The sequence below is a fragment of the Brassica napus genome, chromosome A3 (genome assembly GCF_020379485.1).
Source record: "Brassica napus cultivar Da-Ae chromosome A3, Da-Ae, whole genome shotgun sequence".
NCBI lineage: Eukaryota > Viridiplantae > Streptophyta > Magnoliopsida > Brassicales > Brassicaceae > Brassica > Brassica napus.
The window spans coordinates 7,599,169-7,626,435 of NC_063436.1; the positions used below are offsets into that span (position 1 = coordinate 7,599,169).

General features: G+C 38.3%; 7 protein-coding genes across 8 annotated transcripts; 4 read left to right on the forward strand and 3 right to left on the reverse strand.

The window, feature by feature from the left end:
* Positions 1 to 594: 594 nt before the first annotated feature.
* On the reverse strand, positions 595 to 3,015 carry LOC106437726 (INO80 complex subunit D-like). The gene is made up of 3 exons (XM_013878672.3): positions 2,342 to 3,015; positions 1,283 to 1,606; positions 595 to 977 (listed from the first exon to the last, which is right to left on the reverse strand). The coding sequence occupies exons 1-2, from the start codon at positions 2,935 to 2,937 to the stop codon at positions 1,342 to 1,344; spliced, it is 861 nt and encodes a 286-aa protein (XP_013734126.1). The 5' UTR covers positions 2,938 to 3,015; the 3' UTR covers positions 595 to 977; positions 1,283 to 1,341.
* Positions 3,016 to 4,314: 1,299 nt separating this feature from the next.
* LOC106437725 (E3 ubiquitin-protein ligase SINA-like 2) lies at positions 4,315 to 6,024 on the forward strand. The gene is made up of 2 exons (XM_013878670.3): positions 4,315 to 4,646; positions 5,032 to 6,024. Exons 1-2 carry the CDS (start codon positions 4,425 to 4,427, stop codon positions 5,710 to 5,712), a joined length of 903 nt encoding a protein of 300 aa, XP_013734124.1. The 5' UTR covers positions 4,315 to 4,424; the 3' UTR covers positions 5,713 to 6,024.
* A 1,339-nt stretch (positions 6,025 to 7,363) lies between these two features.
* LOC125604260 (uncharacterized protein At3g43530-like) lies at positions 7,364 to 11,354 on the forward strand. The gene is made up of 6 exons (XM_048774722.1): positions 7,364 to 8,216; positions 8,290 to 8,370; positions 8,938 to 9,696; positions 9,770 to 9,931; positions 10,024 to 10,903; positions 10,985 to 11,354. The coding sequence occupies exons 1-6, from the start codon at positions 7,680 to 7,682 to the stop codon at positions 11,248 to 11,250; spliced, it is 2,685 nt and encodes an 894-aa protein (XP_048630679.1). The 5' UTR covers positions 7,364 to 7,679; the 3' UTR covers positions 11,251 to 11,354.
* An 85-nt stretch (positions 11,355 to 11,439) lies between these two features.
* Positions 11,440 to 14,501, reverse strand: LOC125591281. Its single transcript, XM_048765198.1, has 2 exons — positions 14,089 to 14,501; positions 11,440 to 13,598 (listed from the first exon to the last, which is right to left on the reverse strand). The coding sequence occupies exon 2, from the start codon at positions 13,591 to 13,593 to the stop codon at positions 11,440 to 11,442; it is 2,154 nt and encodes a 717-aa protein (XP_048621155.1). The 5' UTR covers positions 13,594 to 13,598; positions 14,089 to 14,501.
* On the forward strand, positions 14,494 to 16,231 carry LOC106437727 (40S ribosomal protein S3-2). Its single transcript, XM_013878673.3, has 6 exons — positions 14,494 to 14,623; positions 14,706 to 14,853; positions 14,929 to 15,100; positions 15,468 to 15,522; positions 15,617 to 15,748; positions 15,836 to 16,231. The coding sequence occupies exons 1-6, from the start codon at positions 14,594 to 14,596 to the stop codon at positions 16,046 to 16,048; spliced, it is 750 nt and encodes a 249-aa protein (XP_013734127.2). The 5' UTR covers positions 14,494 to 14,593; the 3' UTR covers positions 16,049 to 16,231.
* A 923-nt stretch (positions 16,232 to 17,154) lies between these two features.
* LOC106437721 (importin beta-like SAD2) lies at positions 17,155 to 24,775 on the forward strand. 2 transcript variants are annotated; one of them, XM_048774717.1, is made up of 21 exons: positions 17,155 to 17,505; positions 17,714 to 17,943; positions 18,289 to 18,438; positions 18,752 to 18,914; positions 19,357 to 19,541; positions 19,626 to 19,799; positions 20,094 to 20,239; positions 20,320 to 20,443; positions 20,515 to 20,695; positions 20,994 to 21,153; positions 21,264 to 21,305; positions 21,395 to 21,513; positions 21,602 to 21,800; positions 22,081 to 22,212; positions 22,295 to 22,398; positions 22,762 to 22,974; positions 23,237 to 23,376; positions 23,466 to 23,605; positions 23,688 to 23,836; positions 23,927 to 24,053; positions 24,166 to 24,775. In XM_048774717.1, the coding sequence occupies exons 1-21, from the start codon at positions 17,413 to 17,415 to the stop codon at positions 24,339 to 24,341; spliced, it is 3,147 nt and encodes a 1,048-aa protein (XP_048630674.1). In that variant the 5' UTR covers positions 17,155 to 17,412; the 3' UTR covers positions 24,342 to 24,775. The 2 variants fall into 2 exon arrangements, with proteins under 2 accessions (XP_048630674.1, XP_048630675.1); XM_048774718.1 differs by having other exon boundaries at positions 17,163 to 17,505; positions 22,762 to 22,941.
* Positions 24,776 to 24,930: 155 nt separating this feature from the next.
* LOC106437720 (ras-related protein RABA5d-like) lies at positions 24,931 to 26,183 on the reverse strand. The gene is given in 2 exon segments (NM_001315880.1): positions 24,931 to 25,412; positions 25,771 to 26,183. Coding segments are annotated over 2 exon segments (657 nt in total). The 5' UTR covers positions 26,105 to 26,183; the 3' UTR covers positions 24,931 to 25,089.
* Positions 26,184 to 27,267: the final 1,084 nt, after the last annotated feature.

Consider the following 27,267-nt stretch of genomic DNA (forward strand, 5'->3'; position numbering starts at 1 on the left):
TTAAACCCTAAACCGGGGATCTCCGGTTCGGTATTTTAGCTTAGACCCAAAGGGCCGGGAAGTGTACGGTCCCATTGGTTGAACTGCTCAGTTTTTTCGGTTTTGTTAGAAAACCAGATAACGCCTAAACCGTCTGGTTTTCTCAACTTTCCGAGTTCAATACTCTCTCTGTTTGTTGCAAACTTGCAATTATGATCATTCTACGATTTACTTGTGGAAATTGAAAACATATGGCAATAGGCCTAATGGGGGGGACTACGAGACATGTGCAACGAGGCATCGTATTTTCATGTGTTTAGAACTAATCGAATTAGATCATTTACATGGATGATATTAGAAACCATAAGCACTAATAAAATTAACAGAAGCCAAGTTATGTGTGTGTTTCGCTCATGGATGGGGTCTTTTATTATCTTATAAAGTAATGAAAATATTAGGATCTTCATCTCACTAACTACTAAGAGTCTTAGTCTAAGACCCTGTCTGTAACTCTGTCTGTAACTCTCAGACTATTCTTACACTCCAACAAAACCTGTCCTGTCTTAGACTCTTAATAGCTCAGTAGCGATAAAGAACGAATTCTAAGTTCTAGAGTTACTTAAAAATGTTTCAGATTCGAATTTGCATTCTTTCAAGATTCAAACGCATAACATCCCTTTTAAGACGCGTGCATGAATGGCAAAAAAAAGCTTTTAAGCAACCAGACACCTTACCACCACTCATAATTCAGGAATCCAAGTCAATTTGTATCTTTAGATTTCTCCTGACAAGCCCAAATTAAGGTCTCAAAAAACAGAAAGGATTTCTAAGGCTTAACTAAACTTTTGTGTGTCTACTACCAGGCTTGACCGGCAGGCAGCGGAGTGGTTGTTTCCATGCTTTGTTTAAGAGATTGCTTCAGGTGCAGCTAATCTCCATTCAACAATAGACAGGTGACTACTAGCTCATGTACAGTGGGGAGGTGTGTAACGACATGCCTGCAAAGTTAAAGCAACCAAATTATACCTGTCTATCTTTAGATAGTATTGTACTATTGTACGCGCACCAACAAAGGTATGAGACATCTCCCTGAAGATAGGTTTCAGCATGAAAACAATGGTAACACGCTTAATGTGCGTTTTGCACCTAACGTTACCTAACTTTCCAAGGAAAATAAAATAAGAATGCTTTGAGTATCCATATTTTACACCTAACAAAGAGACAAACCTAACTGTGGAAAATTAAAGAGATTTTCGGCTGTGTCTTTCTCACTTAGAATGATAGGGTAGGTTAAGTTCCTCACCTTTCACTTCTGGATGACTTAGAGCAAAAACTTTCTTTTGGGAACACCAACGCCTTGGCTCAGCTTATATTTTCTTCTTTGACTTCACTTTTAAGCTTACCCTCAATCCGTGGATTCTTTCTTTTAGCTTGAATATGATGCACAAACGCAGCTACTATGACATGCAGCTTTGGGGGAGGCTTGCTTGCGGAAGAGACACTATGACCAGCATCCTTCAAAGCTTTAGCAACTAGCTTTTGCGATTTTTGGAAGTGCACATTACACAGTGCAGGTACAGTCGACGCAAGTGTAGGTTTTCCACAGAGTAATGGGCCTGCAGGAGCTCTGAATGTAACAACAACAAAAACAACGCAGCGTTACAAGAGAACTTCAAAAACAATCATCATGTGCTAATCCCTTTAGAAACCTTTTGCTAACTGGTAAAGGAAACAGTTTATTGGTTCATTACACGACAAAAACTGCATGGTAGTTTCATTTCATCACCATTACAACATCTCAACCCGTGTTAGGACAACTTGTAACACCTATTGTTTTCAAACGCAAAATAAAGCGAACTTAACAAACTCACTATTCACCGCAACAACAAACTGAATCTGATAATGATAGTGTATCGTTCTGGAGCCTGGTTAATGTTTCACTACTATCACAGACTCACAGTATGACTATCACCGGGAATAACGCAGTACATCGGCCCAAGATCAAGAAAACAAGGAAGTACCGAATCTATGAATGGTTACCGACAATCACTATCTCGGTGTCCGAAGCTAACAACTCTACCAATCCCTTTGAAACAGTTTCTTGGTTCATTACAAGACCAAAACTGCAAGCTAGTTCCATTTCATCATCATCACCATTACAACACGTTAACCCAATCATAACATGTAATTAACACGATTTGTAGCACCTATTGTTTTCAAACGCAAAAAAAAAAAGCAAACTTTTTTTTATAACAAGTCTACCAATCCCTTTTGAAACAGTTTCTTGGTTCGTTACAAGACCAAAAATGCAAGCTAGTTTCATATCATCATCATTACAACATCTTAGCCCAAAAAAGCTAACCTTTTGATGACGTTTGTGCAACCAGTGTAGAGCTTCTGCTTGCTATCCTTGAGGATATGAAGCTGACAGTACTTGGTGAGAGGCATAGCTTTCGCTTTGCATCCATACATACAGCTCCCACTGTTACTATTCGCATACTCATCAACCTTAACGCCGTCATTGTTAGCTCCGTTATCTCCACTACCTTCAACCGCGTCGCCACTTTCTCCTCCGCCATCCACCCTCCGCCTCTTACTCGGCTGATTCTGCTCGTCCTTGAAAGGGCTAACGCCGTATCTCCAGTAGTACTCCCTGTGCTGCGCCTTGAGATCCTCCATCAACGCCCAGTAATGGTCCCTGTAGCATTTTGCGAGCTGCTTGAGGTTGTGCGATCTGCGCCGGAGAAGCTCCGGGCGCGTGAGGTGAGTGGAGCGCGAGAGGAGTTGGTCCTCCGGTGACATCGTGATCGGCGAATTTGATGTGGAAGGTGAGGCGTTTGAGTTAGGGTTAGGGTTAGGGTTCCGAATTTGGGACTCTGCTGAGGTGGAGGCGGCGAGGGAAGAAGGAGGAGGCCGTGGGGGTTTCATGGAGAAAGGGTTCTTGGAAGCTGAGGCCATTGTCGTCCTTGTCGCTGGAGATTGAGACCAGAGTCGAGATGAAAGATTACTACTTTGGAAATAGGATTTCTATTTAATTTCTTGACTTTTTGAGTTTTCTCCAAACGACCCCTAAATAATTTAGTTTTACCAAATTTACCTAATGTATATATTTTTTAACACAACATCAACTTCCATTAACCAACTTATTCTCCATACAACATTTTATCATACTCTACTTGAATTTTTAACCATTTTGGCACTACAAATACAGCTTAAAGACACTAGACACAAATATGATAGTCTCCTTTGCTATCATGTCAGCTGACTTACTACCTCCTCTAGGATAATACTTCACTTAGTTTTACCTATATAATAAGTTGAAATTTATTCAAATATATTCCTCTGAAATAACAATTTTTAATTATTTGGTAAAATTAAAAAAAAAATTGTTATTTTTCTTTATTTATAAAAGAAAAAATAATAATCTCTATTTTAATAGAAAAAATAAAAATGGTTAGAGTAAATTTACTTTTAAAATATCATTATGGAGACAAACACATGGAAGGGGTTACAAATGTTCAAAATCAATTAAACAGTGTAATTTGAATAAAATTATACACATTTTCTAAAATTTAATGTTCTGAATTTTTCTTATATAGATTGTAACTTTAAAATGTAGCAGATTATCTGATATTATATCGTAATATTAAAATTTAGCAGATTATTTAAAATCTGTTTCACTTACCTCTGGTTGTAATTAGACTTTGGAAAACTAATGAAAATTTCTCTAATAAAAAACACATCTCAGAGACAAATTTATTTTTAAAACTTTATTTCTACATGTATTATACTATATATACATTCACATATTGCAGCATGAGATAAATAGTCGGGGAACCTCTAATACCATGTGTATACATTTCACTAAAACAGTTTACTCATGCTGTCATGCAAAACATCTATTGTCGGCAAGCTAATGGATATGTATGTGGATAAAAAGGTTACTCTAAAATAAAATTAACAGTGCTCGAAAAGTGTCTACTTCAGTTAATAAATGTATGTAACTTTTTGTGTATAACGTATATACACTCCAATTTTCCTTAATTTTATTTTCAGGAAAAAAATGTTGGAAAATTGTTTTTTAAACAAAAAAATAGTAAATATGTTTCATTAGACTAATCTCATATATTTTATGTTTTATTAGGTTATTTTTTTTAAAATGGCAATAACGCCCTTTAATTTCAATCATAAATTCAAAATTACAGTTAACAAAACATTTGCTAAATATTATAATATAATAAATAACTAAAGTAATTAAAATAAAAAACATTAAAAATCCTCAAATCAAAAAAGAAAACTAAACCTACACTTTATGTCCCAAAAATGTTTTAAAGAAACGTAGAATCTTAAAATATGAGATAGCCATTCACTTCTACCGAGATCCGACCATAAATAAAAGAGCATAAAGGAGTTAGATTTTCAACATATTGGGCATTTCGATATCCATGGTGACAGATACGAACGCCGAGCAAGTCCTCGCCGGAGAAGCGTCGAGTAGCCATCTGAAAAGGCAACGACTTTCCTCCCTTGTCGAAGGCGGCGAGAATGTTGGAGAAGTAACGGGTGACGAGGTTACAACAACGGAGGTACGATCAGGGATGTTGTTGGATCTGGATCTTCTGGACTGTCCTGTTTGTTGCCACGCACTGACAAATCCTATCTTTCAGGTCTTGTTTCTTCTTACCTCTTCATTCCTCCTTGTCTGTAAATGAAGCATCTTTCATTACAGAACATCACTGAAATGTACATACTATGTTTATCCTTCCTTGTCTGCTTCTTTCTTACTAGTTAATTAAAAATTACATGATTTTTTTTGTTAATCGAACAAAAGTAAACATCTTTTTCATTACAGAACATCACTGAATATGTACATGTGATGTTTATCTTTAAAATGCATGATTTTGCTTTAGGAGGATGTTAATCAGAGTAAAGGAAGCATCTTTCGTTACAGAACATCACTCAATATGTACATGATGCATATAGATCACTTTTTCAAGACTCGTTACAACTTTGATAATTGATAATATCTCTTTTTTTTTTTTGCAATCTCAGTGTGATAATGGACATATAGCTTGCTCTGCTTGCTGTATCGACCTGAGGAACAAATGCCCTTCCTGCACTTTGCCTATTGGTATCCACCGATGCAGAATAATGGAGAGAGTTGTGGAAGCAATCATGGTCCCATGCCCTAATGCAAAACGTGGCTGCACCGACAAGTTCTCTTATGGCAAAGAGTTGGCCCATGAGAAGGAATGCAGTTTCGCTCTATGCTACTGTCCTGCATCAGACTGCAACTACGCTGGTCTGTGCAAGGATCTCTACCGTCACTACCATGCTAACCACCGTGGCTATTGTGAAACTTTCACGTGTGGCTTTAACGCGGACGCATGGATGCACATCAGTGATAAGATTTTGGTTCTTCAGGAAGGTAGAGGAGGTGCATTGGTTGCAGTTCAGTGTTTCGAGGAGGAACAAGGAGTGTATGTGACTGTGAACTGTATAGCACCTTGTGCTCCTGGAGTTTCAGAGTTCTCCTATCAACTCTCTTACTCGCACGGAGATAAATCCATGTCGTTTGGATTGGATGAGATGGATAGGATTCAGAAAGTGAGCTTCCAAACTCCTGAGAAGGACTTCATGTTCGTTCCTCACTATTTCTTGAACGGGCGGGAAAGTTTGAAGATGAAAATTTGCATCCGCAGGCGAGGAGAAGAACAAGAAAAGAAAACATGATAGGGGAGGCTGAAGTTGTTGACAAAGCTAGCTAGTAGTAGTATTTGTGTTTATCATCTAAATATTTGCTTCACTGTTGGACTTTCGGTGGGAGTTTAGCTATTTTGGACCCAGTTTTAGTTTCATTGGTCTTTAGCCAGTTTCTGTCGCTAGAGGAAGGCTATAACTCCAAGTATCAAGACTGAAGTTGTTGACAAAGTTAATAGTAGTTGTTGTGTTTACTATCTAAATAACTGCGTCACTCTAAGACTTGTTCTGAACTTGGCTATTTTGGACTCTGTTTTACTTTCTTTGGTCTATCTGTGGTCTTTAGCTAGTTTCTTGTCCGTTACGCCCTGATCCGAATGGTGAGAACATCAACTTTGGAAAGGAGAAAACAAGTAATTTAAAAGAACAATCAAAGAAAAGCATAAGGCCATGAACAAAAGATATCTTGGGCCTGTGCTGGTACAACTAGCTAATTGGAATAATGTTAAGTAGGAAAATTTCATAAAATACTCAAATTAAATTTCAATATGCTCCTTAAAACATTAACTTTTTATCATCTAGATTAATATTTCAATTAATTATTTTGTTCATGTTAATACACTAACCTTTAAATTATGCTCTTTTAATGTTTACCCTATGTTTGTTTTAATAAAAAAATATTGATAATTTCAAACAAAATTGAGAAAATTGAAAAATAAATCTTATAATTTATAATCTGTTTTAAAATTGAAAATATCATTATATTTGTTGCTTTTAATATAGCATACTTTACCATTTAGTCAAATCTGTTAAATAGAACATTTGATTTATGTACCAGTACGTTTGGATATAACTGGTAGGCTTACCGTGTAATCATAACTCTTTTTTTTTCTGCGACATTTTAAAACAAAACATACTATATTATACAATAGGTAGAACAATACATAATAACCAATTTTATGCCATTAATATATTATAATAGTTTAGTACTTTAGCAAATAGCAATATTAACTGTTACATATTATACTATAACTCTATTTTACTTAAATAGTGGAGTATAATTCATACATCATCTTTTACATTTGTTCTTTTATTTCTGTCAAGGCGACGAAAACTGACACTTATTTAATCCATCAATGTACCTACAACTACATTAACAGACCAAATTAATTGCAGAGGACCATATTGGCAATCGAGACCATCCTTTATCTTCTTCATCATCGGATCTGACTGCGAGATATTCTCCGCACACCAACTATCACCGTTCCCCCTCAAATCAATTGCAATCCTACCACAAAAATATACATTCAACCAAATATTTATATATTATTTACTCAACGGCAACCAATGTATAGAAAAAAATAAATCCGGACAAAGTGAACTAGTTGTGAAATCTAATTACGTCAACTTCAATTTTATATTCTCAAGTTTTACTTATAAAATTGGTCATTTGGGCAAATTATCTCTCAACTTTAATTTCTTTTGAGTTTTTACCATACGTTAATTTCCTTTTTTTTTCTACATCTTGAGAACTTCAGATAAACCCATTAAAGTGAGAAAAGAAAAAGCCCAGTAAAAGCCCAGACCAATAATCTCGAGTTTCTAACCCTAGATATAAATACAAACATGAATCAAATGCTGAGATCGACCAAATGGGCACACAAAAATCTGGAAAAGGACACTTCTGTTTTTATTTTTTTAATGAATTAATAATAAATCGAAATTAAGCTGAAAATACTATAAAACCTAAAACTTTAACTTATTTACATATCCAACCAACCTACCCCACCCACTAACCCGACCCGCGTGCCCTTCCCGGATCCTTCCCCCTAAATCAAACTAAATCCCTAATTCCTCTTCCCCGACATAACCAACAGAAAAAAATTCACGATCTCTCCCCCTTCCCTCTATCTCATCTCACTAATCAAACTCTACCACAATCATCACGATCTCCCTCTATCTCATTTGTTTCTCTATTTCGTGTTACTCTTTGAAACACTATGGCTCCAAAGACTCGTTTCACCGAACAAACGAACAAAGAAGGTGCGCCGGAGAAGAAGAAGAAGAATGAGTCAGTGGTGGAGAAGAAGAAAGCTGCGGTGGAGAAGAAGAAAGCTGAGGCGGAAAAGAAGAAGAAAGACTCTGTGATAAAGAAAAAACAAGCAGCGGTGAAAAGGAGGAGAGAAGCCGTTAAAAAAAAAAGAGATGCAGAGAAAAAGAAGATTGAAACCGCAGAGAAGAAGAGGAAGCGAGACAGTGGTGTAGACGATGAGTCCTCGTCCAATCCAACCAAGCGGCCTCAGACCGCATCTTCACCAGAACATCAAGCCGATCCTGATCATTATCCGCCACTATCAACGGAGTTACCTTCGCAGGATGATAGAGAGGGTACGCCAAGCCCATCAGTTCCGATTGAGCCACAAAAATCACCTACTCAAACACCCAATGAGGCGGAGAATCCACTGCAAGCTCCAATAACTTCTACCAACAGAGAATCAGGCTCACCCGAGGCTGCCATTAACAATGACGGGCAAACGGTAAACAAATCAATTAAAATGGTTTTGGAATTTTTATGATAAAATTGGACTAACAAATAGGAACCGTGAGCAGATTGGATCTAACAACATAGATTCAAATTCACATGAGGCTGCTATTGGATCTGCTGCCATTGACAACGACGCTCCAAGAACGGTAAACAAGTCAACTTAAATGGTTCTAGAAATATTTATCATAGGGTCGAAAAAAAAAATAAGTAGTGATTATATAAGAAGTGTAACTAGTACAACTAAAAGAATGAAACTAGTTCAACTGGTAATAAAATGTTGTAAAACAGAATCAATGGAACTAGTATAACTAGTACAACCACACTTCTTATAACTAATATAACTGGTATAACTATGAAAAGTATAATTAGTCTAACTAATACAACCGAGTATTAAATTACTAGTACAACTAAAAGAGTGAAAATGGTGCAACTGGTAATAATATGTTGTAAACAAATTCAGGATAACTAGTAAATTTTTTTTTATAAGTAATATAACTGGTACAACTACGCTTCTTATACGTAGTCTGACTAGTATAACTAGAGAAGTATTTTGTATAACTGTTTAATGAGATGGTGTTGTTGTTGTATAACTAGGCTTGCTGGTAGAACTAGTAATATTATTTTTAATTTAATTAGTGTAACTGGTACAACTAAGTGTTTATGTGTTGTATAACTCAGTTATTTATTCTTTGTATTTTGTTTGTATTTTTCAGGTTGAGAGTGATGATATGACCGTAGAAGCTGACAGACCTGCTGGTTTTTTCTTCAATCCGAGCAACTATGGAAAGGGTTGCAAGCTCTCCTCAAGGTGCCATCAACACGATTTTCTGAACAAGACGATTGGTAAGTTGGATGCCTCAGAGAAGAGTTGGTTTCAGGAACATCCTCAGTTCAAGCATATATTCCACATGGATTGTACCTCAACAAGAAAAGTGATGGGATTGTGGATGTTGCTACTTCGTACTATGCATACAGAGAAGGGTCGACAAGCTTGGTTTGGGGTAAACGGTGTTCCAATTAGATACTCTATCAGGGAACATAGCCTCCTCTCTGGTTTATACTGCCACTCATATCCAGAAAACTATCAGAGCATAGGGAGACTGAAGTTTGCGAGAAAGTATTTTAAAGTGAAGAAGACAAAGGATGGGAAGGAAAAGGGTCTGCAAGTGACAGAAGCGGATGTTAAGGAGAAACTTCAGAAGATGAAATTTGATGGTAGTGGCGATCGTCTGAGGATGGCGGTTCTTTACTTTCTGGCTACAGTTTTAAGAGGAAGGTCCAAAGCAGGATACTTCATTGAGTATTTCCTTCTCCAAGCAGTAGAAGATTTGGAGTTTTGCACCGAATTTCCATGGGGCCGTTACACCTTTGATGATTGCATGAAGGAGATTTTTCATGTAAGGGATCATTTTCGTGATGGGATCCCAGAGCATGCACAGTGGGTATTTCCTGGGTTTATCAACCCTTTGGAGGTATATGAATAACATTTTTCATAAGCATATTTGTTATAATATAACTAAAGTGATTGTGTGAAATGATGTGCAGATATTAGCATTTGAATGTATCCCTGTCCTTAGGGAAAGATTCAGAGAGCCTGTTCCAAACTGTTTTGATGGTTGTCCAAGAATGTGCAAATGGAAGTTCAAGAGGACCGGAACAACAGGATTTCCACTTGACATGATTTATCGGACGCTAGGAAACACAAAGGTAAAAGCTTATAATTTTTTTAAGTGTTGTTTATGTCATTTTCTTCAAGTTCATAGTTAATTAAATGTGTAATTTGTTGTTGGTCATTTCAGGAGATTATCAGTGTTTTGGAACCAAAAGGAAATGAAGTAGACCTTTTGTATGAAATAATGGATGAAGGGACTTTTGAAGACTTGGAGCTGATAGATGATTCGGATACGCTAGACATAGCTGTTGACAGTTGGAACAAGATCCTAATGGAACCAGGGAAAAAAATCTTCTGGCCGGATCTATATGAGATGGATGTGAGAACCCGAGAGCAACAAGAGGAGGCAGGAGGCGAGGCAGGGGGCGAGGCAGGAGGCGAGGCAGGAGGAGAGGCAGGAGGCGAGGCAGGAGGCGAGGCAGGGGGTGAGGCAGGAGTTCAAACAGGGGGCGAAGCAGGTCGTGAGAGTTTAAGAGAATTAGAGTTGAAGTTGAACAAAAGAATGGATGATGGATTTGCATTGAGAGACGAAACAATTCGTCTTCTGGAAGCAAGAGTAAAGGAGTTGGAAGAAGAAAAAATCCAGAGAGAAAGTTGGTCGTTCCAGGAGGGCGAGATGTATGGTGATAAGGAGGCTGAGATACTTGGTGATAAGGAGGGCGAGATGCATGGTGATAAGGAGGGTGAGATACATGGTGATAAGGATGGTGATGAGACTAACAAGGATGGTGATAAGGCTGATAAGGATGGTGATGATGAGCCTGATAAGGAGGGTGAGGATGGTGATAAGGCTGATAAGGATGGTGATGATGAGCCTGATAAGGAGGGCGAGGATGGTGATGAGGCTGACAAGGGTGATGAGGCTGAGAAGGATGGTGAGAAGCAGATTGAGGCAGAGGCTGACAAGGGTGATGAGGCTGAGAAGGATAGTGAGAAACAGATTGAGGCAGAGGCTGAGAAGGATGGTGAGAAACATATCGAGGTAGAGGCTGAGAAGTTGATGCAAGGTAAGTCATGATAACATATAACTTCAAATTTTATTTTTAATGATGATGATCTAAGTCAGGATGTATTTTTGTTCAATGTAGATACTGAAGATGGAGATGAGCAATCTACACTTCAAATTATGGCAGACACTGCAGAGAGATTTGAGAAGGCTGCTGCGGAAAAAGCTGTTGTGGACAAGACAGATGAGGTTGTAGATGATGATGCTTTGGAGAAGGAAGGTGAGGTTAGAGTTGATGACGCTTTAGAGAACACAGCTTCGGTTGGAGATTCACAGGATCCTGCTGAGATGCCAAAGAGGGTGCCCAAGCGTTCTCATTTGTTGAGGTCTCCTTTTACGCCAAACTGATTTGGCTGAACTATGTTGTTGTTTTTGGAACTTGTATGTGTTTGTTTTAAAACCTAAAACGGATGAACTTGTATGTGTGTGTGTTTTAAAACCTAAAACTTGTATGTGTGTGTGTTTTAAAACCTAAATCCAAACTTGGTGGTTGAACAGGTTGCAATTACAGGTGGGAAGTAAAACAACATTACAGCATCAACTATGCCAAAAAATATGAATACTTAGAACAATACTTAGAACAATAGTCTTGTAATATGCCAAAGTCCACTGCTCCATATAATAATACTTAGAACAATAGTCTTCAGACATTTCTCCACGCGCGATGATCGCAGCCTGTGCATGCACACAAGGATACCGATCAATATCAAAACACTTGCACTGGCATGTTCCGTTGCCTAAATCAACATAATAACCTTGACCATCTTTGCCAATCACAGTGTACTGACGTTCAAATCTGTTTAGCTCCATCACCGTGAGCTTTTTTGCCTTCGGATAACTGTGATGCAATATCCCATGCACGTAGGGAATTAGTATCTGTCTCTCTGGAACGCGTAAAGATAAATCACGATATTTGTTAAACCATTCTACCATCTTCCCAATGATCACATCAAGCATTGGCAACAATGCATATTTCCTTGGTTCCTTTAAAACACCATTGATTGATTCAACAGTGTTGGTTGTATCTATGTTGTACCTTTCTCCCGGAAATTGACATCTTGCCCATTTGGTCTCATGAACACTCTCATCTAGATACTCAGCGGCTTGAGGCAACGTTCTCCTGAAATCATTGTAGCTTTTTCTGAACTCGACCTCTGTGTACATACCAGCAATTTTTCTAAACTTTCTGGCAACCCCTTTCTTGTTAACTTTGCTGCATGCTCCGGCAACATTATTAGACAAGTGAAAAATGCAATATCCATGGATCGCCATTGGGTACACCTCGTGCACCTTCTTGATGATGCATTGGTTTCTATCAGTACAAAAAACAAGCTGAGGATCATCTGGTATCAAAGTTTTCAGTATAGTCAAAAACCACTCCCAGCTCGCATTTTTCTCACCATCTACTACCGCAAAAGCGAGGGGATAATGATGATGATCTGGATCCTGAGCAGTGGCAATGAGAAGCACTCCTCCATACACACCCTTCAGGTGAGTTCCATCCATTATTATCACTTTCCTCATTGCTTGAAACCCTTCGATGCAAGCTTTAAGCGCAAAGAACATATACTTAAACTGCTTCTTCTCATCCACTACTAATCTTGTGATGGTACCAGGATTCATTCTTTCTAACATGTACAAGTAAGATGGAAGTCTAGCAAAACTCTCCTGAGGGTTACCACGCAAATCACTGACAGCTTTGTGTTTCCCTCTCAAAGCTGTAGAATATGAAACCGTGACACCTAGTTTGTTCTTCACCAACTTTATGAGAGACTTTGGATCTGGAGTCTTGTATTGGCCTGGATAATCTTCATGCACCACTCCTGCGACCAAGCTTGGTGTTCCTCTTTTCCCCCTCTTGGTTACACTTCCCTCTCCCCGAGTACACGTATGCATCTTTCTATACGTTCTGACACTGAAAAAGGCTGAGTTTTTCAGCCTTGCAGCTCGTAAATACCATCTGCATCCAACCCCACGACATTTCAATACATAAACAGTACGATTCGTCTTGATTATATCAACCTCAAAACAATTCGAATGCACTCCTGCGTCCACTAAATTCCTCAGCTCTTCCTTAGTCGCAAATTCTTGATACAAACTCATATCAATACCATCATCCCACTCAGCATTGACAATTGTGTCTACAGATGGTGTAACAGCCGGCAACTCCTCCCTATCATTCATTTCATCACCCTCTTCATTGCAATCCTCATGCTCATACCTATCTGATTGTCTTGGAGGAACAATTGCTAACTCCTCATGATTATACCCATCTGATTGGTTTTGAGGAACAATTGCCAACTCCTCAACTCCAGCCATACCATCATTAGCTCTGGCATCAATCTGAATTTCCTCGTTCATAGAAAACTGCTCGTTACTCTGATTTTCTGAGATATTTTCGGAAAACTCCACATGCAAAACACTACGCCGGTTTTTCCTATCCACCTCCATTAAATATCCTAAAACATCTTCATCATCCAAAATATAACAAGGCCTCTTATTATCCACGACCAGGGGATAGTAGCTCAGTTGAAGCTTCGTCGCAGCTACATCGATATTCATTTTCTTGCCTATTCTATCAACCAAGCGAGAATAGGTTATCTCCTCATATTTTCCTCTCATTACTAATGTATAAATATTTTTGTCTCCACCATGATCAAAATGTATCACCACAGCTCCAGTACCATCCATAGTTCCTGAAAAGAGTTAAAACCAACATTACAGCTTACAAGTTATATCAGTTATACGAGTTCTAAAGTCGCTAAAATACGGGTTATACTAGTATTACCAGTTATACTGGTTTACATGTAACAGTCGTTTATAAGTTATACTAGTTATACTAGTATTTGACTTGTCAAAGGACTACTAAGAGTTATACAAGTTTTACCCATAGTCTTATTCAGTGTTACTTAGAGTTGTACCAGGTTTACTAGTTGTACTAGTGTTATTCTTAACGAGTTTTACCAGGTTTACCAGGTGTACTCAACGTCTGTTGTACCAGTGTAACCAATGTAAAAAATGATTTAATCTACAATATCATGATTCATACTATAAGAACGTTATCTTAAACCATGGAACCTGACTCATAATGGTAACATACATATTATGGGACTAAAACTAAACAGAAAACAAATAAAAAAGAAGAGAAGAGTGAGAGAGAAGGAGAGGGAGAGAGTATACACTTACCAAGCGATTTCAAGACCAAGGACGAGGCACATTTGCTGTTTCAAGGACGAGAAAAGCTGTAGAAGAACCCTAAGAAACAGAATTAAAGGTTTGTGGATAAAAACTTGAAGAAGAGAACTTTGGTTGGTGATTGAAATGAATTTTCGTGGGTGGTTGAGTAATGAAGAAGATGAAGATGTGAGGGAGTTAATATGGATTTTGGGTGGGACCCAGGCGAGAGAAAGAGAAAGGAAGAAGAAAATTGGACGACCGAGATTAGAGTTTCCATTATTTGATCCAATGGTTCACATGCCACTTTCATTAATGGCAAATTGGTAATTTACCAGCCCTTGGTCCATGATAGATCACAATTGGTCTATGTAGACTTCTTTTTGTCTTTTTGGTCTGTTATAGATCATTGTCCTACAAACATCTACTAGTGATTAGTTCACAGCGCTTCACCCATCTTCTCGAGATTACTTCAGCAATTTAGGGTTTCAGTGATCCGCAGCTGCACACATCAAACATGGCGACTCAGATTAGCAAGAAGAGAAAGGTGAGCTTGTAAACTTCTTCTTTTCATTCAATAGATCCCTTTCGCTGAATCGTATGCTGAGCTGATTCCTAGAGTTATGTAGTTTGTAGCTGACGGTGTGTTCTACGCTGAGCTGAACGAGGTTCTAACCAGAGAGCTAGCGGAAGATGGTTACTCTGGTGTGGAGGTTAGGGTTACTCCGATGAGGACTGAGATTATCATCAGAGCCACACGTACTCAAAATGTTCTCGGTATGTGTTGATTCTTCTAACCTTCCTTTTGATTCCAAAACTTAGAACTTTATGTAATTAGGTTCGTTATGATAGGTGAGAAGGGAAGGAGGATCAGAGAGTTGACATCTCTTGTGCAGAAGAGATTCAGGTTTCCTCAAGACAGTGTTGAGCTTTACGCTGAGAAGGTTGCCAACAGAGGTCTCTGCGCCATTGCTCAGGCTGAGTCTCTTCGTTACAAGCTCCTCGGTGGGCTTGCTGTTCGCAGGTTCGACATCTATGCTATACATTTCTGTGTGTTTTTTTTCACTATTACTGCATTACTATTTGGTTGGTGTATGTGTTAGCTTGTCACTCATATAATCAAGTCACATCACATAATAGATAGGATTGAAGTTTTTTTTAACTTTTGGCATTAAGAATAGTGATGTGCATCCTCATGAAAGCTTATTCATAGAGGTCCTATTTTCCATGGATACTGTATGGAAAGTCACACTCTTTAATTCGGTTGTATTGTCAGTGCATAAGGTTTGAGCTAGGTCTTGGCTGGTTGTTGAGCAATTGAGCATTGTGATTTACCTATCTCTTGTAATAAGAGCCGGGTGTTAATATTGCAATTATGTTGTGTTGTGTAGGGCTTGCTATGGTGTCTTGAGATTCGTCATGGAGAGTGGTGCTAAGGGTTGTGAGGTGAGTTCAAATTTCAGTATTCTCTATTTGTTTTATTTATTTTTTTCTCCACAATAAATCTCTTACAGAGTTCATTTCAAATGCTTACTATCAGGTTATTGTGAGTGGAAAGCTTCGTGCAGCACGTGCCAAGTCCATGAAATTCAAGGACGGTTACATGGTTTCCTCTGGTCAACCAACCAAGGATTACATCGACTCTGCAGTGAGACATGTTCTGCTTAGACAGGTTACTTTCTTTGTTTCACCTTATTGAGTCAGTAAACCGCCAAACAGTGTCTGATTCTAGTCTCTTGTTAAACTTTAAAATGTGCAGGGTGTGCTCGGAATCAAGGTGAAGGTCATGCTTGACTGGGACCCTAAGGGAATAAATGGACCCAAGACACCATTGCCTGATGTTGTCATCATCCATACTCCCAAGGAGGAAGACGTCAACTCTGCACCTGCTCAGGTTGCTGCTCCGGCTGCTCTTGCACCAGAAGCTCCCCTCACTGCCGTAGACTACCCTGAGATGATCCCAGTCGCCTAGAAGAAACCCTTTGGTTACCCCTACCAGGGGATACTTCTCTTTTTGTTATAACTTTCTGTATCTCTGGATACTCACTAGTTGTTTTTCCTATGTCCTCGAAGTAGACAAGTTTTTTCTCATGTTGTTTCCAAACTTATGTCGAGTGTTTTCAAGATTGAATGCATTTATTTAAGTTCTATGAAAGATTTGGTCTTAATAAGAACAAGAATACTACAACATATTATAATGGATGACCCTGGTAAATTGTCAATACAAGCTATTAGTCATAACGAAAACTAAAATTTAGAACGCTACCTTTTTCCTCCCCCATGCAACTGCATTTAGACCGTACAAAGGATACTAGTACTGATTATAACGTGTCGGAGAAGGTCACAATAATCCATTGGCTGGAGAAGATTCCGGTTCAAATTTAACCAGATCTATTAACTAACCGGTTCGAGTTCAACCAGCGGCTCTATTGATGAACCCGGTTTGTTTTTATTGTTTGAACCGAATTTGGTTGGATATTAGTAAGAAAGACGAGGTGTGTTTAGATGTTTGGATCATCTTCTCGTCTCTCCTTATATAGATTGACTTCTTTCTCTTACACCGCTCCAAGTCGGTTTGCCCTAATGGACCTAGTGTTGTCAGGCCGAGTAACCGACCCGATCGATCTCCAGACCGAGCTGATAGGCTTTCTTGATGAAACCGAGTGAAGCACTGAGCCGCTGCTGTCACTTGGTCGAGAGCCGCTTGCATAGGCCGGCGTCCTGGCCCGTTTGAATTATATTGTTTATTGTTTGAACCGAGTTTGGTTGGAGATTAGTATGGGTAGATGTCCGGATCTTTTTCTCGTTTCTCTCAGCTCATTTTATATAGACGGACTTCCTTCTCTCGCTCCGCTCCAGGTCAGTTTGTCCTAATGGACCTAGCGTTGTCATCAAACCGAGTAACCGGGCCGGTCAATCTCCCAGCATAGCTGATACACTTTTTTGATGAAGCCAAGTGAAGCACTGATTGGTTTGGTGGGCCAAATCTTCTATTTCATTGGTTGGGCTTTGCAGAGAGATGCGATCCATCTCCTGCATTTACTAGACAAACCCCTGGTGAAACAAAATTAGTGGGTAGTTAAACAACTCTAGGGATTTAAAAACTCCATAATTCCTCCAGCTCTATTTGTCCACTCTCTCGACTCTCGCCAACTATCATCTTCTTCTTCTTCTTCCTTCTCCGCCATTTTTATCTCTTTAAAACGATATCATGCTCCACTGAACCTCTTCCTACGAGCTCTCTTACTAGTTCTTTTGAACGGAAAATTCAAATCCAATCCACCACTTCCTCTGATCATCCCTTCCTCCTGTTTCGATTCCCAAACTCCCCGTACGATGGATCCACCTAGTCTCGCTTTGATCCTCCGAGCCGCCGCACTCAGCCCTAACCCCGATGAACGCAAAGCTTCTGAGCGGAAACTCAATCAGGTCTTGAAATTCTCTAATACGCTGTTGCTATATGCTAGTTCTCGACGTAGGCAGAAGATTGTTCAATGATGATGCCACTTCTTAACAGATCGCTATTGCGTTAGTCCTCTGTAGTTTGATTTCAATGCTGTTACAGTTAGCACTTACTATTTCTAATAAGACTTAAGTTCAATTTTGATTATTCAAAGATGTTTCTCTGTGTTTTCAGTTGCAGCACACGCCACGGCATTTGGTGAGACTGTTGCAGATAGCCGTGGATGGGAACTGCGATATGGCAGTGCGTCAGATTGCTAGTATTCAGTTCAAGAACTTCATTGCTAAGAACTGGTCACCTGAGGGTTCGAGTGCAGGAGAGCAGCAGAGGATATTGCAAAGCGACAAACAATTGGTGAGGGATAATATCCTCGTCTATGTCACTCAAGTTCCAACCTTACTCAGGTACATTTGCTAGTTATGGCTCGTTTATTTGTTGTTTCTGGTAATTTGTATGCCTGACGTCTGTGTGATTTTGTGAAAAGATAACTTGTCTCATAGATATACTTTAAGCTGATAGTCCTCTCTTTTTGTTTCACTACAGCAGACTCATGTATGTATCATGCATCTGTATATGTGTATTTGCATTGTTCTTAGTCGCTACATGTCATGAAACAGTGGATGGTGGATGATATCTTGAGAAGTTGGCATTTAATTTCTATAAGCCTTTGATTAACATCTGAATTTTTGTATTTTTTATCAACGCCAATTATAATCGTCCTAATTTTCTTATCTAATTTCCTTATTCAGATCACAACTTGGAGAGTGCCTCAAGACTATTATACATGCTGACTACCCAGAACAATGGCCGCGTCTTCTGGATTGGGTGAACTACAACTTGCAGAATCAACAAATCTACGGAGCTTTGTTTGTGTTGCGGATACTCTCTAGAAAATATGAGTAAGTTACATCACTTTCCATTCCATATTCTCATTCCCATGTGTATGATTCGAAAATTTGTTAGTAAAAATTTGGTAGGATTGTCTGCGATGGCCGTAGCGCAAATTTGACTGTTTTAGTGTAGCATACCGAGTAAAAACCTTAGGTGGTAGCCACTCCTGAGTAGAAAAGTTAAGGGAAGCGACAATTGTATTGGAAAAGGAGTGTTAAGTGTTAAAAAGTGTAGAATACAATACAAGGGTGTAAGAGAATCTCATTTTTTATGCATAAGTAACGCATCCCCTTGATCCTGTGTCATAATTTTGTTTTCTAGGTTCAAGTCAGACGAAGAGAGAACACCTGTTACCCCCATTGTGGAGGAGACGTTTCCTCTACTTTTGACTATTTTTAATGGCCTAATCCGGATAGAAAATCCATCACCGGAGATAGCAGAACTTATGAAGCTGATATGCAAAATATTTTGGTCTTCCATATATGTAAGTCGCTAGTGAAATCAGTAAATTGTGCTTCTCTCTTTGGAATATTACATATTGTTTTTCCTAATGTTAGTATGCATATACCCAAAAGCCAATTGAAACTAGTTTAAGTGTTTTGTGCAGTATTTATTTATCGAAGTGGGGCAAGGACTCCTTGATAGGTGGTTACATCTCCACTCGTGATCACTGTCTCTGTTTTTCTAGTATTTGAGATTATCACTTGCATTGCATGGTGTCTTATCATATTGGAAATTGGCAACTTAGCTAGTTGAACTCCGCTCTGGTTTAGCGAAACCCCAATTTATAAACCAGATTGGCATCATAGGCTTCCTAAAGCAATCCATGTTCTTGTTCTCTTTTCATGATGATTTATGATACCCTGATCTTCATTTTCTGTTACTTTCCAAAGGTATGATTCATTTCGTATTATCTTCTGTGGCAGCTGGAGCTCCCAAAGAAATTATATGATATAAACGTATTCAATGCTTGGATGATTCTCTTCTTAACTGTTTCGGAGCGTCCTGTTCCAGTTGAAGGCCAGCCTACGGATCCGGAACTTAGAAAATCTTGGGGCTGGTGGAAGGTCAAGAAGTGGACAGTGCAAATCTTAAACAGGCTCGACAGTCGGTATGTCTCTGAAGCTTATATGTTGTTGAACGAAAAGTACTCTTGGAAGGTCCATTGAAATTTTGTGAAAATTCGTTGGTACAGGTTTGGAGACCCAACACTTCAAACTCCAGAAAGCAAACCTTTTGCTCAAATGTTTCAAAAGAGTTATGCAGGCAGAATTTTGGAAGGCCACCTGAATTTTCTCAATACAATTCGTGTTGGAGGCTATCTTCCTGATAGAATAACCAATCTTCTCCTTCAGTACTTAAGGAACAGGTTTGTGATACAGTTAGTCTCATTGGCATATTCGTATACAACCAGCTTGCCCACCTGGCTGACTTAAATTCTCATTTCCATGTAGATTTGGTTTTTGGTCAGCGAATTTAAACTTACTGATTTAATCAGAACACTTTGAGATGTTTATATGTTTTTGTAATTTCACACTTTGAGATGTTTATCATGTATTAAATTGTATTCTTCCATAAAAACACTACTACTGTTTTTTGGCATGTGGCATTTCTCGTTGAAGGGAGTTCTTTATCCTTTGACACTAATTCATTGTATCTTCAGCATCTCGAAGAAAAGCACGTACGATTTGCTGCTGCCTCGGCTTGATGTTCTGCTTTTTGAGATTGTTTTCCCTCTAATGTGCTTTAATGACTCTGATCAAAAACTTTGGGAGGAAGACCCACATGAATATGTGAGGAAAGGTTACAGTAAGTATTAAAAAACAGTGATTTTCTTGAAAAGTTTTAAACATATCATATTTATTGATATCTGCTGTGCTGCATTGCAGATATAATTGAAGACTTGTACAGTCCGCGAACAGCTTCTATGGATTTTGTAAATGAGTTGGTTAAAAAACGTGGGAAAGAGAACCTTCCTAAATTTGTTCAGTTTGTTGTAGGGATCTTCAGGAGGTATTCCCTTTGAACTCTTCTGCTTCGGTCATTTTCTTCCTGTTGTGAACTTGTTTTCCCACTGTTTGTAGTTATGACGAAGCTCCTGCTGAACATAAGCCTTATCGTCGAAAAGATGGCGCGATGCTTGCTGTCGGAGCTCTTTGTGATAAACTGAAGCAAACGGATCCCTATAAATCTGAGCTAGAGCATATGTTGGTGCAACATATTTTTCCTGAATTCAATAGTCCAGCTGGACATCTTAGAGCGAAGGTATTCATTGTTTTGGCTTCTTAAACTTTGTCATGGATGCCGCAGCAATCCATGCTTGCCATAGTAGGGGTTCTGTTATACTTCTCAATTTATTTGAGAACTCTCTGTATTATTTCTTCAAAGAACTGTTGAATGAGAGAAGAAATAAATAAAAAGGATAAATGATTGCGATATTTGGTCGACTTCTGCAAAGTTGTGGATATTTTAGGATGGACTTCCTATTTGATGTCCAGTATTAGATAGTATATTCTTTGGGAGTCCCTTGATCTTTTAACGATTGTTTTTTTTTCTGATGTAGGCCGCATGGGTAGCTGGGCAATATGCACATATCAACTTCTCAGATCAGAACAACTTTCGTAAAGCATTGCACAGTGTTGTCTCGAGAATGCGCGATCCTGATCTCCCTGTCCGTGTTGATTCAGTCTTTGCATTACGTTCATTTGTTGAGGCGTGCAAGGGTATGTGATTTTCTCCTATGCATTTATATGTGTGATTCTGTTTGCATTTGTTTACCCGTGTGCGTTGTCTTCTTGAATGTGGCTGATTAAAGCTCTGGTCAAACTTGCAGATTTGAATGAGATACGTCCTATCCTCCCTCAGTTACTTGATGGTAGGTAACCCTTATTATAAAAACTAGATGGTCTGTATCGTCGGAGTAAACTAATGCCTTCAACTTAATGGTAATCTTGCTCCTATCAGAATTTTTCAAACTCATGAATGAGGTGGAGAACGAAGACCTTGTTTTTACGTTGGAGACCATTGTGGATAAGTTCGGTGAAGAGATGGCCCCTTATGCTTTTGGATTATGCCAAAATCTGGTAAGAAACCGAGCTCTCTCGTGTGTATAGTTGTTTTGAATAATTTAAACTTTGAGATGTATTTATTTCTGCCTCTCCTTTTACTCAGGCGACCGCATTTTGGAGGTGCTTAAACACGTCAGAAGCCAGTGACGATTCGGATGATATGGGAGCTTTAGCTGCAGCTGGTTGTTTGCGTGCCATAAGTACAATCCTTGAATCTGTTAGCAGTCTTCCTCAGCTGTTTGTTGAAATAGAACCAACGATACTTCCGATAATGCAGAAAATGTTGACCAGTGATGGCCAAGGTAAACTGATGTGTAAAAATTCTTAGTCCTTAGTTTTTGGACTCCAAGCATATTTAAGTTATGTTATGTCTAGATGATGGGTTTATGGACTGAATTTGTTAACCATTTTGATTCATTCCATTAGTATGCATTTTCAGATAGGGCATATAACCGTTATCCTTGTTTTTGCCAGCCTTTTGTTGTGTAGCGGCATCAGATCTGAAGATCATTCATTTCCTTTTCCAACTATATTAATATTGAAACTAAAGCATTTAAATTCTCATTCTATTTGCTTTGGCAGATGTATTTGAAGAAGTTTTGGAGATTGCATCATACATGACCTTTTATTCACCTAACATTTCCTTGGGAATATGGAGTCTCTGGCCATTAATCGTGGAAGCCTTGGTCGATTGGGCAATTGATTACTTTTCAAGTATGGCTTTTCTCATATTTGTTTTCTGTATAGTTTGTCAATGAGGAACTTCCATTCACTAAGTTATTCTTTGAAAATTTAGATATTTTGTTACCGATGGACAACTTTATATCAAGGGGAACTGCTCATTTCCTCACTTGTAAGGAGCCCGACTACCAGCAAAGCCTGTATAATGTTCTTTCAACTGTAAGTATATCTTCCAATTGGTATAGTTCATGTACTGTATATGGTCTGTACTTGTTGTATTCTGAACTGTAAGGGTATAAAATTTTGTACGTATCATGAAGGATAGAATCTTCCTTTATTGTATAACATAAATTGCAAGTTACCCATGCCTTCTGGCACAAAGATTTTTGGCCGCGAGTGTATTGGGTAACACTAAAAATATATTCATTTACCACTAAATTATAACAATTCTTGCTGCCGTAGTTGTACATAAATAAGCATTTCATAAGTTTCTTTACCCAAGCAGATCACTCATCAGTCTACATAACAATACCATTTGTTACCTTCGTAGCTAATTTATATCTCACGTTTCTGTTTCTACAGCTTATGACCGACAGAAACATAGAAGACAGTGAAATTGAATCTGCTCCAAAGCTTATTGAAGTTGTTTTCCAGAATTGCAAAGGGCATGTGGATCACTGGGTTGAACCATATCTGCGACTCACTATTGATCGGTTACAACGAGCAGAGACTTCGTACTTAAAATCTCTTCTTGTACAAGTGGTTAGAACTAATTTAAAATCTCTCTTACAAGTGGTAAGAACTAAGTAGAGTTTTTTTGACTTGCTGTGCTTCCAACTTGTGAGTTTATTCTTTCAATGTCACTATTTGCCAGTTTATTCTTTCAATGTCACTATATGAATCAGGCGGGCTTGCATTGATTTTATTCAATTGCTGTGTTGATGATTACAGTGATGAATTGAACTGTCTTTGCAAGGAACCACAATTATATCTGCTACATCATAAATTTTGCTTTCTTGATCAGGATCTCAAAGAAAATCATGATGTCTATTTGCAGGTGGCAAATATGCTTTACTACAATCCAAGTTTGACGTTTGGTGTATTGCATAACACAGGGCTTGCTTCAATAGTGTTTGATATTTGGTTCCTGATGCTGCAACAAAAGAAAAAGAGTGGACTGCCAGCAAATTTCAAACGGTAACTTCGATGCTATATAATGTCTATCTTGTTCGTGGTAGCTTAAGTGTAATGGTTAACTGATGAAGTGGTTTCTCTAATTATACCAGGGAACATGATAAAAAGGTTTGCTGCTTGGGTTTGACTTCATTACTTGCTCTCCCGGGTGGTCAATTCCCCGAAGAAGCTATGCAGCGTGTTTTCAGGGCAACACTTGATCTTCTAGTTGCATATAAGAATCAGCTAGCTGGTATGTTGTGCTCATCTTCCATTTTTCTCTCAACATGGTGTGGTAACGTTTACAATTACTCCCTTCCCCATATATCTCGCAGAAGCAGCAAAGGTGACAGAAGTAGATTATGAGGATGAGATGAATGGACTGGAGAGTAATGATGATGAGTCTGATGGGGAGATGGGGATGGATGATACCGAAGATGGAGATGAAGCAGAAAGCATGAAACTGCAGAAGTTAGCTGCACAGGTTTGTCAAGTGCTTGTACCGACTTACCTCTGCCAAAGATGTTTTTTGTTTTACTGAAATTGTCTCTTTGCCAATTCCCTTGTTTGTTAGGCAAAGTCCTTCAGATATGTTGATGAAGATGACGATGATTCTGATGATGACTGCAGCGATGACGACGAGTTCCAGTCACCTATCGATGAGGTGGATGCCTTTGTATTCTTTGTCGACGCAATCAGAGGTACCGCTACATAAAATGCTCTAATCATCAATCCTAGAGCACATGATACTATAGGGAGCTTCATTTTCTCCAGTGTACATCTTGGTTAATGGCATCCTTGTCAATTAAACAGCTATGCAGGCATCAGATGCGCCGAGGTTTCAGAACCTTAACCAGTCACTGGACTTCACTTATCAGGCGATTGCAAACGGAATAGCACAACACGCAGAGGTGAGAAGAGTGGAGATCGAGAAGGAGATGCAAAAGAAGGCAGCAGAAGCTGCTGTTACTTTCGTTCCTGCTATATAATCTTTAAGCGTGGAAGTTCAAAGTCATAGCGTCTGAGAAGCACCGAAATTCATTTTGGTGGGATTCTCGTTCATACATATATGCAGCATGCCGTTTACTTCCAGGTTATACAAACAAAGGAGCAAGCATATTTCTGTGGATTTTAGCAAAAAAGAAACCGTTATCATCTCCAGAGCCTTGTGAAACCATGTGGTTGCGGTCAGAAGGCTACAAACAAGGTTTTTTTTAGCACTCAGTCCACGTCGCTGACTTCTGCACACATTGTCTTTTCTTTTTATGTGTTAGTTTTGTTAGGAAAGTTGTTTCGAATTTTTGTGATCTCACATAGAGATCAGCAAAGGTCACTCATCAGGTTGTACCACCATTCTTTCATAAAATGAATAAATGTTATTGTTATCATTCAAATTTTTCTTTAATGTATGATGTTCGAAGTCCAACCATAAAAATTTCCTATAGTTGCTTTTGTAACTAATTATAGAAAACTGCTAAATTATATTAAATCTCTCAAATAACAATACAACAGAAAACAGAGTTATAGCTTTTATTCATCAGTTTGTTTTGCAAAAATACTAATCTCCTTGAAATGTTTAAAAATATCTTTCTCATCAGTTTGTTTTCATTTATTACAGATATAATCTATATGATCTTTGCTTTTTTTTTCTTTTGGAGAAACAAATAAAAGTAAATCTTATGAAAATTTGTGAAGTAACAAATGAAGCAAAATAAAAAATAATTTAGAAGCCAGAGGTCAAGAGGAAGAACAGCAAGAGAAACCGAACCCTTGTGTTCCCTTATTATCATCCTTAACGAGACTCACTCGACTGTTCCACTTCAGTTCGGTTTTATGCATATCGGAGTTGAGTTGTTTCCTGCTAAAGTTGGCGTAGATGTCACGGATTACCATCTCAAACGCTGTTTTAACGTTTGTTGAATTGAGAGCCGATGTTTCCATGAAGAATAGTCCTTGTGTTTCCGCTAGGGCTTTGCCTTCTTCCACGCTCACCGCTCTCATGTTGTCTAGGTCGCATTTGTTTCCCACCAGCATCCTAGCCACCGTTGTGTCTGAATGTGCTGCCAAAAACAAAAACAAAAATAATTCAACAAAGTTTTACCAAACAACATTCATATGGATCTTTACACTGTTTAAACAAACTCAGGGGAAATGTAATATAGCATAGAGAGAGTGTTTATGGTTATCATCTAAGAAAATAAAAATTGACATTATCATGTAAGAGTTTGTTAGGAGTTTTTTTGTCCACTTGTACACTTTACTTCACCAAACGGTCCAAACCTTAAGATCTATCTAATAGTCCTTCGTACAATGGTAAGAATCTAAACCAATCCACCAAATAAAAAGTACATTTTGTAATTACAGTCAAACTATAGGACCTAATTGCAATATTCAACGTCAACTGCATTTTCAACTTACTCTTGAGCTCATCTAGCCAACGTGCGACGCTTTCGAAGGTGGAGCGACGGCTGATGTCGTAGACGACGAGCGCACCGACGGCGCCGCGGTAGTACGCGGAGGTGACGGCACGGAAGCGTTCTTGACCAGCAGTGTCCCAAATCTGAGCTTTGACATCTTTGCCTTCGATCTCCATGCTCTGCGTCTGGAACTCGACGCCGATCGTGGCTTTTGAATGGGCGTTGAACTCGTTACGAGCGTAGCGAGAGAGTAGGTTCGATTTCCCGACGGCTGAGTCGCCGATTATCACGATCTTGAAGAGATACTCCTCTCCTCCTTCCTCATCCGACGACATCTTTGTTTGCTCTTCTTCTTGTTTGTTTCTAGAGAGAGAAAGATGCGACTGGTTTTTTTTTGAGAGAGAGAGGCGCGGAGCTGGCAAGTGGCAAGGAAATGCACAAGACAGGACATACTGCGCATGAAGTGATTCATTTATGATTTATCAGTTTTGAATTTTTTTTTTTCTAATAGTATTTTTAAGTTTTTTGAATTATGATCCGTGAAATTCGGTGAAATTAAATTATTATGAGAGGGAATGGGCCAACATATATATGTTCTGTTTATCAAAAGGCCCATAATCAGTAATATGGGGCATTTTTCTTTAAAAAAAAAACTGAAACCCAACCAAAACATTTTAAAAAAAAAAACATACCCAAAAAAGTTAAAATCAAATGGAAATCCAAATACCTAAAATAAATTCATAGTTAGTTTTAAAATAAATATTTATCTAAAAGAAAAAATTATAGACTAAAACTTCATATTCTTAGATATATGTTATGTATTTGATAAAAAAAAATATAGTTATGTACATACCAATTAAATTACTTTGAAAAACTGAACTACCTAAATATCTTGCTTGAATTATATAAAACTAAACTAAACTCGAACGACACCTAATTTTTTTAGATATTAGGTGGTTCTGTTACCTCAATCGAACCAACCAAATTTCATCGAGATATATATATATATAAACCAGAAAATTTGAAAAAGAAATAATCAAATCAGACGGTATAATAATTTTAAAACAATTCAGTTTTTCAGAACGAAACTAATATTAGATGTTGTGATTTTATGTTGTGGTTTCGGGCCGGGGTAAATAAGTGCTTAGGTCCGAACCTCTTGCTAATTAAAAAAAAAGCAGCTCACGATGCCGGTTGGTCTAAATTCATCAGCCGCACTGTTTTGATAGTATAAAGTATAAACTCATCGTTTGCTTTAGGGAACATTTATTCACTTTTTGATCAAACTCTAAACTATAGGATATATGAACTTGCGGACATACGTTTCATTCCACTTTCCTATGATCAATATATGTTCCCATTTCTGAACTTTAACATTAAAAATGGAGAAGTTCATGATGAACTTATACGACGTAGTCTCATAGGGAAACCCCATGTTTTCTCCATCATGGTGTGTTTGATAAATTTGTACCCTGCAGTGAACGTATATATAAGAGTT

What these genes read in the sequence shown, in the direction of transcription:
- LOC106437726 (XM_013878672.3), bottom strand. Translation starts at nt 2,937, where the DNA reads ATGGCCTCAGCTTCCAAGAACCCTTTCTCCATGAAACCCCCACGGCCT. An exon ending in TGCACAAACGTCATCAAAAG is followed by an intron (nt 1,607 to 2,341) that starts GTTAGCTTTTTT and finishes TGTTACATTCAG; the next exon opens with AGCTCCTGCAGGCCCATTAC.
- LOC106437725 (XM_013878670.3), top strand. Translation starts at nt 4,425, where the DNA reads ATGGTGACAGATACGAACGCCGAGCAAGTCCTCGCCGGAGAAGCGTCG. An exon ending in TGACAAATCCTATCTTTCAG is followed by an intron (nt 4,647 to 5,031) that starts GTCTTGTTTCTT and finishes TTGCAATCTCAG; the next exon opens with TGTGATAATGGACATATAGC.
- LOC125604260 (XM_048774722.1), top strand. Translation starts at nt 7,680, where the DNA reads ATGGCTCCAAAGACTCGTTTCACCGAACAAACGAACAAAGAAGGTGCG. An exon ending in TTAACAATGACGGGCAAACG is followed by an intron (nt 8,217 to 8,289) that starts GTAAACAAATCA and finishes AACCGTGAGCAG; the next exon opens with ATTGGATCTAACAACATAGA. An exon ending in GGTTTATCAACCCTTTGGAG is followed by an intron (nt 9,697 to 9,769) that starts GTATATGAATAA and finishes AATGATGTGCAG; the next exon opens with ATATTAGCATTTGAATGTAT.
- LOC125591281 (XM_048765198.1), bottom strand. Translation starts at nt 13,593, where the DNA reads ATGGATGGTACTGGAGCTGTGGTGATACATTTTGATCATGGTGGAGAC.
- LOC106437727 (XM_013878673.3), top strand. Translation starts at nt 14,594, where the DNA reads ATGGCGACTCAGATTAGCAAGAAGAGAAAG. An exon ending in AGATTAGCAAGAAGAGAAAG is followed by an intron (nt 14,624 to 14,705) that starts GTGAGCTTGTAA and finishes AGAGTTATGTAG; the next exon opens with TTTGTAGCTGACGGTGTGTT. An exon ending in GGTGGGCTTGCTGTTCGCAG is followed by an intron (nt 15,101 to 15,467) that starts GTTCGACATCTA and finishes TGTGTTGTGTAG; the next exon opens with GGCTTGCTATGGTGTCTTGA.
- LOC106437721 (XM_048774717.1), top strand. Translation starts at nt 17,413, where the DNA reads ATGGATCCACCTAGTCTCGCTTTGATCCTCCGAGCCGCCGCACTCAGC. An exon ending in TATTTTGGTCTTCCATATAT is followed by an intron (nt 18,915 to 19,356) that starts GTAAGTCGCTAG and finishes CTTCTGTGGCAG; the next exon opens with CTGGAGCTCCCAAAGAAATT. An exon ending in TTGGATTATGCCAAAATCTG is followed by an intron (nt 21,514 to 21,601) that starts GTAAGAAACCGA and finishes CCTTTTACTCAG; the next exon opens with GCGACCGCATTTTGGAGGTG.